Here is a 17563-nt window from a genome sequence, read left to right on the forward strand (position 1 = left end):
AATGTAATTTCCTCAATTCCCCTGTCCAGAGGAGAGCTTATCAATCATGTTTTTCAGATGGAGAAAGCTGTGCTCAGGCAGAGTGGAGCCTGGTTTGTTTGATTGAGCATGGGCACGCAGAGGTGTTTGAAACTCCCTGAGGAGTCTGGGGCCTCCTGTGCTGGGGACCCCTGTGCTCTGGCACAGGCCTGGGGCTGGACAGCAGGGGCAGCTCAAAAGTCACTGAAAAGCAGTTTTAAATACATGAATTGGGCTTTTCTGGTCTGAGGTGGGCAATGGGCACAAGCAGGACCCAAAGCTGAGCATGGTGGGTATCAGCTGTAAGAATGGGTTTTGCCTGGCTCTTCCCAGAAGTGAGAGTCTCAGCTGCATTTCTTTTCTTCAAGGCCCAGAGCTGTATTTTTCTGAAGAAGAGGCACTATGATGCTGTGCCATGGCAGCCATCAGAAATTTTTTTCCAATCAGCGTCAAGTTTTCTGTCTGTTTCACCACAGAACTGTCTAGAGTTACTGTCTAGAGTTACCCAGCAATGTTTCTGTCTGCCTGCACAGTCACAAACTCCTTCCTCTTTCCCTTGGGTAGATCCTGCACTGTTCTCTGGAGACTCATGCTGTTGGTGCTGCATCCCTGTTACCACAGCCTGAGCTGTGTCTTTGGGGTTAAGCCCCATGTGCTGGGAGCTGGTTTCCAGTCCCATCCTCACCTCCTTTGCTTTTCTCCACAGGGATTGGATATGCCTCCCAAGTCATTGTGGGGTACCTGAACATCTACTACATCATCATCCTGTCCTGGGCACTCTTCTACCTGTTCAGCTCCTTCACCTCAGTGCTACCATGGGCCAGCTGTGATAACTCCTGGAACTCAGGTACACGACTTCCCTTGGTCAGCTTCTAGCTTCTTCCCAATTCCCAGAAATTATTTGGGTTCTCTTGAAAATTTATTTATTTTGTTTGGATAAGGAGCTCTCATGAGCCACCCTGTGATGTCACCAAAAAATAGGCAAGCACTGGAGGGGCATGGTGGGGTTTTCAAGCCAATCTAGAGCTCTCCTCATGGCAGGAGATTTTTATTAGCTCTGGTGCAAGAGTTTATCTTACAGTTCCCTTTCTCTGCCCCATTCCTGTGGAGTTACTGGGACAGGAGCTGCCTGAGCAGTTTCCTCTGTGCACTCAGTTTTTGGGTCAGTCAGGCCAAGCCTGAGCTGCAGGATTTTGTTCAGGTCTCCCAGTGGAGGAACCAGCAGCACAGAACTCTGAGGGCACAGTTTTCCTGGTTAATCACATCCATGCAGCCCCCACAGCACTGCATTCACCAGGGATCCCATCACTTTGTGCTCATTTCACTTAGCTCTGCCCTGCAGAGAAACCTGGCTCTGGCCTCACCCAAGGCACGTGTGCTGAGCCTGGGAAGATGGGCTAGGTGTGAGGTAATCCTCATGAATGTTCTTATCAGGACTTTTTCTACATCTTGAGCAGGTTGTTTTGCTTGGCAGCAGCTTGGTTCCCTCCCTTTTTCTTTTGCATTAGATGATTAATTTCTGCAATTAGTTAAATTTCTCTACCCTGTGGGCCTTTCACTGGAAGCTCCCTCTGCCCTTTCATCCCAGCAGAAGTACCCAGCCTTTTAAAGGGCTGATCCAATTCCTTCAGCTCCCCCAGAATGGGTTTGTGTGTAAGGAAAGCCACATATGTTCTCTTAAAAGAGAGAAGCTTCCCAGCAACAGCTGGCTTTCCTTGCTTTTCCAGTGGATTGCCTTTTGCTGGCAAAATGCAAGATGAGGTGCACTGGACATGGGGCATCTCCTCTGTTCTTAGTTTTTTCGTGGTTTGTAACAGGGCTGGGGATGGCAAAGGAGAACGTGAAGGCTTCTGTGGTGTGTGCATGTGTGGACAGGATGGTGTGGAAAGGGAATGGGATTCTCTATCCTGACTACTCACCGTTGCTGTCCCTTGATAATCCATGTTTTGCAGCCATCTGTTGTCAGTTTGGCAGGGAATTGTTCTCCCCTTCCCCTCTTCCCTTCCTGAAGCCCCTCTGGTGACTGCTGGATTGAGATCCATACCTGGGGAGAGCCAGAGTTTAATGAGATGTTTAGTGAGATGCAGAAGATGAATGAGATGCTGTAAAGCACAAGATGAAGGATCTGTGTGCTGCCAGAGAGAGGGTTAGGGTCCAGAGGGGAAGGAACATCCCTCATGGAGGAGCCCTAGAGAATTCCTCACCTCATTGGCTTCCTTTTCTTTTGGTAGATCTCTGTATGGACATTCTGAATAGATCCAGCCTGGACAACAGGACCTTGCCAGTGAATGCCACCTCCTCAATGATTGAGTTTTGGGAGTATGTGATTGCTTTCCTCTTCTCAGGCTCTGTCATCCGGAGGCTGCAGCTGCAGGAGGGGCTGGGGCTGGGGCTGGGGCTGGGGCTGGGGCTGGGGCAGTGAGGTGCCAGAGCCAGCACAGGGAGCTCAGGGAGCTCTGAGGAGATGGGCACAGAGCCCAGACAGCTGCTGGTGTGCTGCCCAGGGAGCACCTCGAGGGTGTGTTCCCCTCCTGGCTCCTGCCTGGGCGAGCGTGGCCACCGAGAGAGGCAGCGAGAGCAGGCAAGGAGGGCTTGCTGCTAGCAGGGCTGAGTGTGCTGGGTGGTACAGCTTGGCTGGTCCTGGGCAGTCCTCCACAGGGAAACACAGAGGGGAAAACTGACTTTTACCTTGCTCTGACCCAGTCCTGCTTGCTGTCTGAGGGAAGGGATCCACCAGGCTGCTCAGGATCTTCCCTGGAGAGCGGAGATCTGAGATGTGTGAACCAGATGCCAGAGAAGAATCTGGGGAAGGTGGAGAATTTTGAGGAATTTGGGGCTGGAGGCACTAAAACACAGTCTGAGTGAGGGGTCTTGCAGCAGGCCAGACCATGTCCCAGACAGGGTCATCAGTGCAGCCTGGGGAGGTTGAAATGACCTCTGGTGCCACCCTCCCACCCCACATGCTACTGAGAAAAATCTTATAAAGAACAGGGGTGTCAAGGACCCAGCTTCAACACTTGGGCTTGGGGCTTTTCCCCATTTCTGTCTCCTGAGGTAGCTTTGGAAGGATTGACTTTGTGGCAGCCACCACAGGGCACACAGGAGATGGGATGTGCCCAGGGCTGCATGAAGAGCCTGCACACTGCTGGGCCCCTCTCCTGCCCTGCTCCTCACACGTACGAGGGGCACATTCAGTGAGAGCTGAGACCCCTCTGAACAGCTGGCTGGCTCTTCTGCAGGGCCAGCAGGGCACACTGAGGGAAGTGGTTTTGAGCAGAATGTGCAGAGGAGTTGTAAGTGTGGGTTTGGGCTCTGGGAGCTGCATGAGCTGCAGTGCTGAGCTCTTGAGTGGCCTCATGGTGGTGAGTCTGCAAGGAAGGAGGCTGAGGAAAGGCATGGGAATCATAATTTATGCTTACATATGTATGTATGAATGTTTGTAGCATGTGGGGAGGAAGAGTGGTGGCCAGGGGCTGACAGTGGCTCTGGTGGCCGGCTTTGGGTTGAGCTGCCAGGCTCAGGGAGCAATGGGGAGCAGGGGTTGGGTTTGTGGGGTCTGATGGGCATGGCACCGTGGGTTTGGAGAGTGGGAGGGCTGGGCTCAGCTACAGGACACGGCAGAGCAGAGATGAGTGCAGAGGAGAGCTTTAGGCAGAGCTGGGATGATTTGCATGGCTGGAAGCCCTGGCAGATGTGCCAGGAGAGGCTGCTGAGTCCTGGATGGGCACTGTGGGACAGGTCTGTATGGGTGAGTGGGTCTGGGGTGTTAACCCTTCTCTCCCTGTCCCTGGACACCGGCAGGAGAAGAGTCCTGGGGCTCACGGATGGCATTGACAAACTGGGCACTGTGCGCTGGGAGCTGGCTCTGTGTCTCCTGCTGGCCTGGATCATCTGCTACTTCTGCATCTGGAAAGGGGTCAAGTCCACAGGCAAAGTAGGAATGGGGATTATCCTCCCAGCCCATAAGCCTCCTTGTACCCATCTTACATTTCTTGCCAGTCTCTTTTTCTTCCTCATGGAGCAGAGGCAGGAGGCACCAAAGTGAAACCCAGAACCTGTTGAGGCCATGCTGGTACACACAGCTGTGTCTGAACCCTAAGGGGAAGAATAAATGAGCAGCTCCAGGGAGGGGAGAATGGGAAAAGAACTGGGAACCGAGTCTTGAGTCACATTTTAACTTGCAGATACCCACAGTGGCTGATGGATTCTCCCCAGGTGCCACTGGGAATCATCCACTCTCCACTGTGTTGTCCTGCTGTGGCTTGAGGGTGTTTTCAACAAGATCCTCTGCAGTGGCAGACTTCCCATCCCTGGCAATGATTAAACATTTGAGCAAAACAGACAAGCTGCTGCCTGTAAGCAGCTCAGAGCACAGATAATGAGTCTCTCCTGCTTCTTTATCCTGCAAAACACTTGGGGTGGGAGAAGTGTCCTAGTCCTCTCCTCTGTGCTCTCTCAGGTTTGGGGTCTGTTGGTCACTTTCTGCATTTTGCTGATGAGACTGGAGCCAATGCTTCCTCCTGAAGTTCATCCTGCAGAGCAGATGGACTGCTTCTCCTTTTGGAGTGCATTAGAGTTTGATGCCTTGGGCTGGGGGTTAGGGACACTTCCATGGCCTTGACTTGCTCAGGACCTCTTTCTTCCCTGGAGCTCCAATGAGATGGGTGGATCATTAATGATGGTTGATGGTTAATGATTAGTCTTGTGGGTGTCCCAAAGGGAGGGAACCAATTTCAGCAACAGATTTCTTCTTTCAAATCACGGTCTCTACTCTTCACAAGTGTTCCCTCTCACAGCTGACTCCTGCGTTTCAGTGTTAATCCCATCTGCTCACTAAGAACTGCACTGGACACCCATTAACAGCTTCTTCCCTGACTAGATTTCCCCCAGTTTTTGCTGATGGCTGGTTCTTGCTGGTGCTGACTTGTTGTCCCATTTCTGAAGGAAGGAGAGCCAGACTCACCTTTATGGGGAGAGGGGATGGATGATCTGCACTTTAAACCTTGAGTTTCTGATGCCCCCTGATGTGAATACTGCAGTGCCATTGTCACAAGAGCTTGTGTCAGGGGCTGTGTGATCTGCAGGGAAGAAGAGTTAAACCCCCTGGGGGTCTCTTTAGCTCTCAGCCTTCTCCACTGAGTTTCTCCTTTTCCTGGTGCTTCCCCAGCTTGCAGAACTTACCTGCACAAGGAGAAAGCTAAAGTGGTTCAGTCAGGCTGATTTAGCTGGCTTGGCTTGGCCAAACCAGACCAGAAAGTGAGAGAAAGCAGTGACTACATATAGAAAATGGAATGGTTGTCCTGAGACTACAGAAGATTTAAAAATCACAGTTTTTAGGGTACAGGGCTATTGGCTATTTACCAGCCAGGTGTTGGGGACATGGTGCAACAACAAGAGAGGGGTTTTGTGTCCCCAAATATGCTGCAGGTCAAACAGACCAGTTGTCTTCTCTGCAGGCAGTAATTTTGGGTACTACAGGGGCACTGTCAAAAAATTCAGCTGCTTCCCTCTTTTTCTTTGCTAGCAATATACTAAGACAAGCATTAGGGAAGAGCCAAGGATTCTGAGTAGGTGCATAACTTTGTTCAACAGCCCCAGATGGAACAGGAGGGTGTGCTTGCCTGAGAGGCTGCTCTGATCACATAACCCTGCCAGATCCTTCTGTTTCTGCTTCGTGATTTAAGGAATCCAAATTTAAAGAAAGCACAGTGACCTCGGGACAATAATTTCAAATAACTCCATAAAGACTCTTTTCCTTTTAAAAGCCTTTTTCTTTTATTCATTTTGCCCAATGTTTCTCTTCCTTATGCATTCAGCTGCTGCACATAAATGTTCCTTAGAAGTGATTTCTGAAGGTAGATTTTAATACTTGTGCCCATTCTCATTCAATCAGGGAACAGCAGAAGTACCATGTACTGTGACTTATTTGGCCAATTACCACTAAGCACAAAAAATTGTCATTTCAGGCCCATCACTGTGAATTCATGGAGTAAACAACCCTCCACATTACTTGGATTAATTTTAGTAATGAAAAAATATTAGGAAGTTGCCACTTGCTCACAAATATTTTGCAAATCGAAAAAAGAATATGTTATATTAAAGAAATGGTTTAGAGATGATGAATTCTACTGTAGTATTTATTTCTATCAGACACAAAAAGAAGTAAAAATAGGAATTACAAAAATAACAGTCTGCATTTTCTTTAAAGGCTTTGAGCTGCCCCCAGTTTTTACCTGTGAGCTCAGAGGCATTGAAGGGATGAGAGTGACACATCTGCAGCACTTCTGGAAAAGAGGCCCCTCGTAGGTGTCTCAAATTGGACAGCAAAAGTTGGTGTTTAATTTGGAAAGCTCTTGCTGTGCATAGGACCATTTTAACACCTCATTAAAAGCCAGTGACTGGAAGAGATCTGGGTTCGCTCTGCAGCTCTAGAAAGATGAAGGGAACAGCTGGAGAGCAGGGAGAGTACACTGACTGGAAGGAGAAAACAAAGCAGAGCAACCAGTGGCAGAGTCTTGGATGAAGAGCAAAATGCAGATTAATTAAATCACCAGTGAGATGTAACCTTGATGAATTTCCTTCCCACCCCTGTTCTGTGTCAGCAGCAGGCTCAGGGAGGTTTGCTGGGTGGGGGCTGCAGATGGGATGGGGAGAGGTGATGCCTGTCCCCCTCCCTGCTCTCTCCTCCTGCAGGTCGTTTACTTCACTGCCACCTTCCCCTATGTGATGCTGCTCATCCTGCTGGCTCGAGGGGTGATGCTGCCAGGGGCTGCTGAGGGAATCATCTTCTACCTGAAGCCTGACATCTCCAGGCTGGCAGACCCACAGGTGAGGGGGGTGTCAGGCAAGTGCTGGCCACAGGAATGTTCTCAGTGCCCTGGCCTTTGGATCTGAGCATCTGCCTGTCATCTGTGGAAAGAGGCCAGGGAAGCAGGGCCCTTAAAACTTCTGGGAGAGGTCTAGTCCCCCTACACAGCACATCCTGTTTGCTCATGGTCTGCAGCATGTGGGTATATTAGGTCATTTCCCCTCAAGGGCTCAGCAAAACCAGAAGATATATTAAATATTTAGCATGTAACAGAGAGCTTTTCTGGCTGTTAAATGCAGGTAATAAAGGGAGGGGTTATATAATCTATCACTTTAATTTTTTTCTGTAAGATAACATAGCTTTTTATTTTTGTAACATAACATAACATAACATGCACATACCATGGGCTGTGGCCAGCTGGGTTCCCTTCACTTGCCCTGGGGGCTGGTCCCACCTGCCTAGGGCAGGGGCTGGCCAAAGGGTCAATCCCTGCTACCAGTTGTTGGAGCTCATGGAAACCCTCAATGAGATCCTGCTGCTGAGTGGAGGCAGAAGGCAGGGCTTTGCTTCACGAGTGTCCATGCCTGAGGGTTCCTGTGCATGCCATGCTGACAAACCAGTGGGAGCTGAGGCAGCACTGCCTGTGCTGGGGTTCTTTGGAGGCCACCAAATTCCAGCTGCCTGGATGTTTGCAGCTGGGGGCTGCTTTGAGGAGAAAGAGATGAGTGGGGAACCTGGAGACCCTCAGAAAGGTGGGCTGCTTCCCTGCCTGCCTGCAAGTCCCAGCTCAGGGCTTTCCCTGGGGCTGTGAGAGCAGAGCTGCAGCTCAGCCCACAGTTCAGCTCTCCACGGAGGACAGGGCTGGAGCAGTGGTGACAAACCACTCTCAGCTTTTCCCATGGAATGCCAGAGCAAAGGGGAGCCTGGTGTGTGACACCCCACTGGTCTGCAGCCTCTCATCTCAGCGACTTGCTGCCCTCACTGTGGCCTCAGAGAGGTGGGAGGAGAAATCTGGGAGCAGGGAAGGGAGTACACGGACTGTTGATCACACTCTTGTTTGGGGTGACTCAGCAGTGGCTCTGCAAGGAGTTTAATCATCTGGGCCATGCAGGGACCACAGACATCTCTAGTGAGAGCTTCAGCCGGAGCCAAGCTATCAGGGATGCCATCCCTACCCTGAATGCAAAGGTGTGGGATGGAGAAATGGTGTCACCTTGGGTGGGATGTGACAATATGGTCTCCTCTAGAGCCTTTTCCTAAAGGGTTTCCAGCTCTATAGCTCAGGTTCTCCAGACAGGGATCCCAGATTCTCCATTCACCCTTTCTGTCTCACAGGGTTTGTTCTCCATGGCTGGAGGAGTTCCTGTTGACAGGGCACAGCCATTTGTTTATTTTGTTGCCAGGTCTGGAGACCACTGACCTTCTCTGTTCCAGGTGTGGATGGATGCAGGCACTCAAATCCTCTTCTCTTATGCCATCTGTGAGGGGTGCCTGACAGCTCTGGGCAGCTACAACAAGTACACCAACAACTGTTACAGGTAGGAAAGGTCTGGGCTCCTCATTTCCTTCTGGAATGTTCTCACACAGCACAGAGCTGCATCAGGGGCAGGCTCTGTCCCTGGGGGACCTCGGGTGGGGCTGCTGTGACCAAGGAGCTGCTCAGGGTGCAGAAGCTGCAGAGAACTCAGCACAGGCACCGAGAGTGGCTGAGGGAAGAGAGGAGTCCAGAAAATGGCTTTGACAGTGCTCTCCTGCATGAGTCAGTGTGGAAAGAAGAGTCTGGAGGAGGAATGAGAATGGAGAGTGTCTCCAGCCACTGCAGACAGCACAGACTCTTTTGGCAGTCCGTGGGCAGGGTGACACAGCCAGCTCTGCCATCACTTGCTGGGCAGGGGAGGTGGCACAAAGGTGATGCTGGGCCCTGTCTGCAGTGCTTTACTTCCATCAGACTAATGTACTGCCAGTGGCCTTGTGATCCTAGCAAGGAGATGAATCCAGTCTGCCTGGCCTTCTCCTTGCCCTTGGATTACAGATCTGTTTTATCCATGGCCTGACCAGGAGCTCATCAGGACCATTTTTGACACCCTCCACAGAGAAACAGGGACTTTGCTGTTCTTTCACATATTGCTCCAGCACAGATGCTAAAATGTGCTTGGGAGACATCAACCATCCCTCCTTCTGCTCTTCAGCAGCTGCCATGGCTGCTGGTTGGGCACTGAATTCTTTCTCCTGGCTGTCCCAGAATATTTCAGTCACCAGTGAAGTGGTGTGCTGACACCTTCCCCTCATTCCTTAGGAACCTCGTGCTGGCAGCTTAGTCCTGGGTGTCCCAAAAGTGTCCACAATGCCTGCCCAGAGCAGCTGATGCTGTGGGGCAGCTCTGGCAGCTGCCCAGGCAGGATCCAGGGGTTTCCAGCCCAGCCAGCTCAGAGCGGTGCCCAATTCTCACAAGGACCAAGGGCACAGAAGTTTCAGGACAAGTAGCACAGCACATGCCAGCCCCCATCTGAGCACAGCTAATAAAGACAGTGTAGACACAGCCCTTGGCAGTGAGGATTTTTATTATCCCATTGCCCTTGTTTTACTAGACCTGCTGAACCTGTGTGTCTTCATGCTTTTAGATACTCCTCTTTCTTGTCTATGTATCTTTCTGCAACCTTTTTCCTTTTCTAACTTTCTGTTTTCCTCATTTTCTCTGTTGTTTTTCCTATTCTCTGGACTCCTGACATGTTTTTTATTGCTATGTGCTCTGTGGTTGTGCCCCATTCCCCCACTGCTGTGCCATGTATAACCCTGTAACTCTGCTCTGAGCTTTTCCCTTCTGAGGGGCTCAAGAACAGCATTGCTGTTTCCTGCTCGTGCTGTCCTGCTAGGCAAGCTGAGCACAGGCATGATCCAAAGGGGATCCATTCTGCAGCAGGAAACCCCCATTTCTGTCTGCTCTCCTTCCTGCAGGGACTGCATCCTGCTCTGCTCCCTGAACAGTGCCACCAGCTTTGTTGCTGGCTTTGCCATTTTCTCTGTGCTGGGCTTCATGGCTCGAGAGCAGGGCGTTCCTATTTCACAAGTGGCTGAATCAGGTGAGTTTTTCTGGGAGGCCTCAGAGCCAAGGGAAAACAAAGAGCCTGAAGGGGAGGGCACTCTTCAGAGGTGACACCCAGGGTGTTCTCTACATGCTCCATTGCTATGGCTGTCTGCAGAGAGCTCTGCAGGACCAGTACCCCTCAACACAGCTTCCAGCCGTGGCTGGCCAGCTGTGGCAAAAGGAGCTTTGAAGAGGTGTGTGAGCCTGCTCTGTGCTGCAGGTGCTGCTGTGGGGGCACACACGCTCATCCTGTGCTCTGTTGGCAGGTCCTGGCCTGGCTTTCATAGCATATCCAACAGCAGTAACAATGATGCCCGTGTCTCAGCTCTGGTCCTGCCTCTTCTTCCTCATGCTGATCTTCCTGGGACTGGACAGCCAGGTACAACAAAGCCCCCTCCTCATCTGACACACAGGAGCCTGTCCCCAGCTGAGCATTCCCACGGGCATTGGAAGGGATAAGCTGGCTCTGTGCTTTGCTGTACCTTCAGTAGGTTTCTGTACATTGTATGCAGCATTTTCACTCTGTGGGAGCCCAGAGCCAGGGCCAATGGCAGGCCAGAGCTTATGTGGGCTGGCATCTCTGCTGGCATCCTCTCCCTGTGTGTATGTGAGGATGTCCCAGCTGCATCCCCCAGAGCTGTGCACCCTGCAGAGCGAGGCCCAGCGCAGGGCAGGGCAGTCTGGGACAGGGAATTGGGCCATTTTCTCCCAGCTGCATCCCACCAGAGCAATCCCTGTGTCCTCACTGGTGTGCCCTGTCTTGCATCCCAAATCCCTGTTATGGCAGGAGCAAACCCTGCAGGGTTCAGAGTGCAGCTCTGCTGCTGGCACGGGGGGAGCAGGGGGTGTCCTGCATGTCCAGCAGGAGGGTGTTCTGCTCAGGCTCAGCTCTGGCATACCTCAGCCCTTGTCAGGTATAATAATATATAATCAGGCCTTTTCCCTCTGTTTCTGCTGGCCTTTGGTGGGGGCGAGACAGATGAAAAGAAAAAATGAAAAAATAAGGATTTGTGTGGCAGGAGGACAGAAAGAACAGTGAGGGGAAGTGCGTGCTTGGGGAAGGAGAGACGCTGATTTCTCTGGCTTGTTTTCTTCTGCAGTTTGTCTGTGTGGAAAGCCTGGTGACAGCTATTATTGACATGTTCCCAGGAGTGTTTCGGAAGAAGGGGCGCCGGGAGCTGCTGATCCTGGCCATTGCTGTCATGTGCTACCTGCTGGGCTTACTGCTGGTCACCGAGGTGAGGCAGGAGGAGCTGGCTGTGCAGCACCAAACCCCCTCCTGCACAGCTCTGGGCAGGGACAGCCTGTCCTCAGTGCTGTTAATTGTGTCTCATTCCCAGAGCGTGAGCTGCTGTCTTTCCCAGCCAGCGCTGCTCTGACCCCGTGGGGCTCTGGGGCATCCCCGAGCCCTCCCCTGGTCCCACGGCCCAGAGAGGCTGCCTGACACTCAGCTTTGTGCAAATACCACACCTGGCAGCTGAAACAAGCCCAGATGTTTGAAAACAAGCTCCTCCAAGGGCAGTGATCATTTGCTGGCTGCTTTCCACACAGAGCAGAGCAGCAGGAGAGGAGCCTGGGGGTGATGGCTGTGCCAAAACCCTGCTGGAGCTGTGGGAAGCCTGTGATGCCGGCAGCAGCAGGGGCAGAGCTGTGCTGGTGCTTGCCCTGCATCTCTTCCTGCGTGGGGCTGGGCCCTGTGGCTACCACGAGCTTGGCTGGGGGTTTTGGCACTCCTGTGCTGCCTCCAGCAGCTCTGCAGTGACAGCTCACTCCTGTCAAACCCCTGATGGATCCTGGATCCCGGCTAAGGGTCTGCTGAGGGCAGCACCCATCGGAATCAATTTGAGTGGCATTGTGTCTGGAGCCCTTCAGTGTTATTTGAAAGAATCTCTTGGCCTGGAGATTCTCCTTCTCTTGGAGAAGTCAAACCATCCACGGGCCTGCACAGGCAGCTGAGGGCAGCTCTGCAGGGCTCAGCTTGGAGTCAGAAGCAGCAGGAAAGCCAGGTGCCTCTGCCCTTGCAGAGCTTGGAACTTGTGCAGAAGGCAAGGTTGGATGAAGGTAAAACGAGGTATCTGAATATCCTTGCTCAGGATCACGATTCTGTGGGTGCAAAATTCTGCACTGCTACACGCTGTTTCAAAAATGCTTCTGGCAACTTCCTAATTGTTTTAAAATAACCAAAAAACCACCACCTCCTGCTCTTATGCACATAGGGGCCAGCCTAGCCCAGCAGCATCATAAAACAGGCATGAAGAACTCTCCTACCACCAGGCTTGACTGTGTTTTTGGACCAGAGTGAGGGCAGCCCCAAGAGAAGGCTCTTCTCCCACCTGCTCCTGGTTCAGCGTTCCTGCTGTATTGTTCTACTTGCCACACTCATTTTTCCCTGGCATGGAAAAGTCTTGTCATGGCTCTGTCTTCTCTACCTCTTCAACAGGGTGGCATGTACATCTTCCAGCTCTTTGACTACTATGCTGCCAGTGGCACATGCCTGCTCTTTGTGGCTGTTTTTGAAGTCATCTGTATAGGATGGGTGTATGGTAAGTGCAGGACAAAAATTTGGATGATTCTTTATCAAGGCAGGAATGGGGAGCTGAGAAATGAGAGTGGATAGAAAAGACTCTCAGGGGGCAATGAAGTGCTGTAATTATGTTCTTTCTTGTCTAGTTTTCACTGTGTTTTCTTGCAGCATTTCTTAATTGCTCCACATTTAGACTGGGAATGTTTGTTCCGTCTCTGTGGGTGCCTCATACTGAACTACCTTGCTGTTCTTCCCATCTGCCCTTTGAATCAGAAAATCAGCTACAGAGGAGTGACTGCTGTTCTTTGGTGTCTGTCCCTGTCTGCTTACACTGTGCATTTAGCCTAGTCCTGCCACTTAATTTAACACGAAATTCTGGGATGCAAACTTGCTTTGTGTTACTTCTGCGATGATTCCTGCTTCCTATTTCCCCAGGCAAAGATGGCACTCAGAAAAGAAATAGGAGGGGCTGCTTTGGCCCTCACTGAAGTCTGTAACTAAAGTACCCAGGAGCAGGGTAAAACTGAGCTTCATGAGCTATCAGGAGGAAACCACCTGCATGTTATTCTGTGCAGTAAGAAGAGTCTCCTCTGAGATCCTGTGGGAGATCTCCTCCTGACCACAAGGCTTTGGTTCTTCCCTCTGAAGGTTGTGTTAAGGCTGATGGTTTTTGGGCAAAGCATCTTGTGTGTGATGCAGAGCAGCTGCTCCCTCTCTTTGCTTCATGGATACTCCATGGAGCCTCACACGTGTAAGTCAAATGAAATCTTTGTCCCCTTTAATTTGGGTCTCATTTGCTGTTTCTACAAGCTGTGCAAAATGAGAAGGGCTGTGTAAGAACAAGAGATAAGGATGTGAGCAAACCTGCAGTCAGGTTCATGTGAAGTTTATTCCTGTGAGTTTACATGGCTAAATGATTTGCCAGAGGAGCACACAGCCACGTTGAAGGCATATGGGGTTGATCAGCAGGAGGGAAGTGGTGCCAGCATTCATGGTTAACTGTCCAGTGACTGCATCCCACTCTTCCTTGTCCTGCAATATTGGAGATAAAAGCAAACATCTTTGTTCATTCCAACCAAAATCTCTTTGGGGAAGTTTTTTACAGTTTTCTCTGCAGGAGCTTTATCTAATCCTTCTGATGTGCTGGGAAGGAAGGGCACATTGCTCCAGAGTGTCCTCCAGTTTTTAATTTGCTCAAAAAGCCAGTGTTGAGTGGTTGAACTGATGACTTCTTAAGCTTGATTACTTTTTCATCTGCCTGTGAGATGTAGAATGTATAAAACCTCCTGTTGATATACTCTCTGAGGATGATCATGTCAGTCCCCATCACATCCCAGTACCATCACACCACCCACTCCTGCCACAGTGGCCATGGAAATTCAGGACCTGGCAGTTGTCCTGGACAAGGACAGGTGGAGGAACATCATAATTAACAAAATAACTCGTGAGGGATTTTTCTTGTTGGAGGATGGATGTGTGTGTTCTTCTTTTTGTCTGGCATTTTTGTATTTCTTTAATTGTTATGTCTCTGACCAGATCCTACATCTAGTCAAACTGGCAGGGAATCTGCATCTGCCATGAAGTTGTATCATGAATTAGTTTATCTGTCATATATCTGCCATGACAGTGGGTTTCTGTGGAAGGCACTGTGCTGTGCTCATGTTCTAAACTGCAATTCACATGATCTGTATCTCTCTTTTCTTTTTTTCACCCTGTGGAAGAGTTTGGCTTTCTGGCAAAATTAATTTTATATACCATCTCCTTTCATCCCCAATATATTTTCAGAAGCACTATCTGGAGCCTCATGGTATTTACAGCTTGGGAGTTCTGTGGTGTAGGCTGGGCTCCCACACAAGGCTGCACATCCCTTGATACACCACAGCTTGTTGTCTTTGCTTGAGGCCACTTGTTAACTTGCCAACTCTGCACCAAGAGGTGTTCAAAGAACCATCCTCCCCCTTACCCCCTCCCCACAAATACTTCAAAAAGCTGGGTTTAAAAGAGATTTTCTGCAAGCATTAGTCATGGGATATAGAAAATAATGCGAAGAATTACAAAAAAAAAAAAAAAAAAAAAAAAGAGCATACAGAATGTGCTTTTGTAGAGTTACTATATTTAAGGGAAACATAATATGGGGGATTTTAATTCTGAGACATAAAACCCACAAACCAAAATACAATTCACCAAACCCCAAGCACTCACAAGTGTGGCCAGTTCTCCAGGCACATATTTTGCCTAGTCCAGCATATAAAGAAGCAAAGTCTTATCACGTCAGGAAATGGAACTGTGGCCTGACCATGAGTTCACAGATGGATGAACATCCCCAAAAGCAGAATCCTTCTTTAACAGCTAAGCACCAAGATAAAGCTTTAATAAGGCAAATACAGTATTATTTCATCCCAGAGGTGCTCAAGTGGTAGCTCTTTTTCTGGACAGACTAGCTCAAATTTTTGTCTGATATTGTTGTCTTATTTTGCCTGAGGCAGTCTGGTATCTCTGGATAGTTTTGGTTGGAAAGGTGCTAGGGCACCTTATAATGACTTTTTGATTTTTCTTCATTTTACATCTCCTTCTGGCCAACATTAGGCTCCTGATACTTGAAGAGATCCCAGAGTTTATTGCAAGGTCTGCTGAAATCCATCTGCATTTTGTTGTCTCCTCCCTGCCATTGCATGAGTTTGCTCTTCATGCTTTGTGTTGGGAAGAGTCAATGGCTGGAGTCTGGCTGGTGGCAGGACTTTTAGGTGCTTTCCTGAAGTAAATCCCATTCCAGGGCACCACGAGGTTTAGGGGGGTCCCACACACTGTGAACAAAACAACCCAGTAAGTGAAACTAATGAGAAGGGAAGGAGGAGATCAGAGCCCACCAGACACTCTCACTGCATAGCAGCACCTGCAGATGGAAGCTTTGGTTTTCAGATGAGTTTCAATTGCCAGGTTTTCTGAGTTTATGATAAAATATTCTGTGGAAGACAGGCCCTTGAGATGTCAGGGGTCCTGCCCAACTCAGAGGTGATTCTTGGCATGACCTCCCTGGCATACCAGTGTTTATTTACAAAGAGAAGCTTTTGTTAGGTGTTCCCCACTCACACAATCCCTTATGCTTCACCTGCAAGAGCTTTCCCTGGCTGCTCTGCCAAGCAGGCACCTCTCTCTTCCCTGGGCATGGCTGCATCCTCTCTCTTCCCTGGGCATGGCTGCATCCTCTCTCTTCCCTGGGCATGGCTGCATCCTCTCTCTTCCCTGGGCATGGCTGCATCCTCTCTCTCTCAGCTGCTGAGGGTCTGTGCTGCTCTTCAGTGTCAATCTTTCTGACACTTGTGGATGAACTCCAACCCCTCCATCTCTATCTAGCCACTGATTCTCAGTGCCAGCAAGCCCCATCACCTGCTGCTCTGTTGTCAGGATAGCCACGTTTTCAGCAGGAGCAAACACCAAGGATAGAGATAGTTTGGGATGTGATGTGAATAGGGCTTGAAGGAAACAAAACCAGTCTGACCTGTGACTTTGTGCTGGTTGGTGGCCAAGGTGCCGACCGCTTCTACGACAACATTGAGGACATGATTGGCTTCCGGCCGTGGCCCTTGATCAAGATCTGCTGGCTGGTGTTCACCCCAGGGCTGTGCTTGGTAAGTGCAATTATGACATCATGACATGTCACTCTGGGTCTCCAAATTCTCAGTAGAAAAGGCTGATTTATCTCCAAGGTGCTGCTGTAAAGTTTTCAAACTCCTGTGGAGAAGCAGAAGTTGTCCATAGCTGAGGTTGCTATTTATTTCCTTTTAAAAGCCTTATGTTTTGCCTGGAAAATTAATTGAACCTTATTTTATTAACTGAAAAACCAATTGCTTATTGGAAGGCAAAAGGAAATATGTCCTCAAAGCCTGGAAAGGTTTGGTCAAATCACCTATGAGTGGAAGAGCAGTGCAAATTACCCTGTTCTGAAATACTTGCTTCGAGTCTCTGCTCCTGGGACTGCCCGTGGTTCAGAAATACCTTTCTGTAGCCATTTGTTTTCTATGTCATTAAATCTCTTCCAAAACCTCTGTGGCTGTGTTTAAATAAAATGCACCCAAATTCTGGCAAGTTCTTGCCTGTTTTGAATTTATGTCCAGTCTTGCTCCACTGATTTTTACATGTTTTCTCAGCCAAATTCTGTTCTTGTATCTGATGCTGAGAGTTGTTTTCTTTGACCCCAGTGGAACACAGATGAGATCTATAGCTACAACGTACAAAAGATTCCCAGTCCTTTGTCCCCAGGCTTCAGCAGGACTTGAAGATCTGGGAAATTTTCAAACCAGTCCAAGTTGTCTGAGAGCTTTGTGGCTAGAGAGCCCCAGGAGGGCTAAATCTGTGCCTGTGCTGTTCTTCTGGAGTGTTTCTGCCAGGCAGAACAACAATTCTTGTCTTTGATTTGAATAAATTGCTGTTTCAGTGTTGCTGGACCCTCGAAGCTGCTGCCAGCTTTGCTTATGTTGAGTTCTCCAGAAGCCTGGAGGCTTTTCACTGCACAGATGTCCTGGCTCTGAGAGCTCCCTGTGCAGGCTGCACACACCAGGCTCTGGTCTTTTACACCCTGGGGACAGCCAGGTCCCTGCTGCCACCCCTGGCAGTGTGGCCGGGCTTGCCTGCCCCTCTGCTCTCATTCTGTTCGTGTTTTCTGCTCCCCAGGGCGTTTTCCTCTTTTCCCTGATCAAGTACACACCCTTGAAATACAACAATTCCTACGAGTACCCCCCCTGGGGCTACATGCTGGGCTGGCTGATGGCACTCTCCTCCATGGTCTGCATTCCTCTCTATGCCATCTTCATCCTCCTGAAAACCAAAGGACCCCTGAAACAGGTACTGGGATTGTGGGCACTGGGCCAGATGGTGCAGGATGGGCCCCAGGGAGGAGCTACACGGAACATTTAAAAGTCTTCACAGCTCCCACCAAAATCAATGGAGAGCCACTTGGCAAAGGAAAGGGTTTGATGGTGTTTTTCCCATTGCCACAGAAAGTGTCTGTGGTGTAAATTGCTGGCATCCGAGCAGCAGCAGCAGCAGCTCGGTGAGGATGCTGCAGAGAATCGCTCACAGCCAGATGTGAGCTGAGAGGAGCAATAATGGTCACTGAGAGCAGCAGCAG

General features: G+C 49.9%; 1 protein-coding gene across 2 annotated transcripts in view; it reads left to right on the top strand.

The window, feature by feature from the left end:
- SLC6A12 (solute carrier family 6 member 12) overlaps positions 1-17563 on the top strand; it is a 33969-nt gene that overhangs the window by 12376 nt on the left and 4030 nt on the right. For both annotated transcript variants that reach the window (XM_015628924.2, XM_015628925.2), the window contains exons 4-14: positions 725-865; positions 2250-2337; positions 3820-3952; positions 6712-6846; positions 8261-8364; positions 9782-9906; positions 10178-10290; positions 11012-11149; positions 12352-12454; positions 15964-16064; positions 17107-17277. In XM_015628924.2, the coding sequence (XP_015484410.1) occupies positions 725-865; positions 2250-2337; positions 3820-3952; positions 6712-6846; positions 8261-8364; positions 9782-9906; positions 10178-10290; positions 11012-11149; positions 12352-12454; positions 15964-16064; positions 17107-17277 (1352 nt within the window). The remainder of the gene's footprint in view (positions 1-724; positions 866-2249; positions 2338-3819; positions 3953-6711; positions 6847-8260; positions 8365-9781; positions 9907-10177; positions 10291-11011; positions 11150-12351; positions 12455-15963; positions 16065-17106; positions 17278-17563) is intronic.

This window comes from Parus major, chromosome 1A (genome assembly GCF_001522545.3).
Source record: "Parus major isolate Abel chromosome 1A, Parus_major1.1, whole genome shotgun sequence".
Classification (NCBI taxonomy): domain Eukaryota; kingdom Metazoa; phylum Chordata; class Aves; order Passeriformes; family Paridae; genus Parus; species Parus major.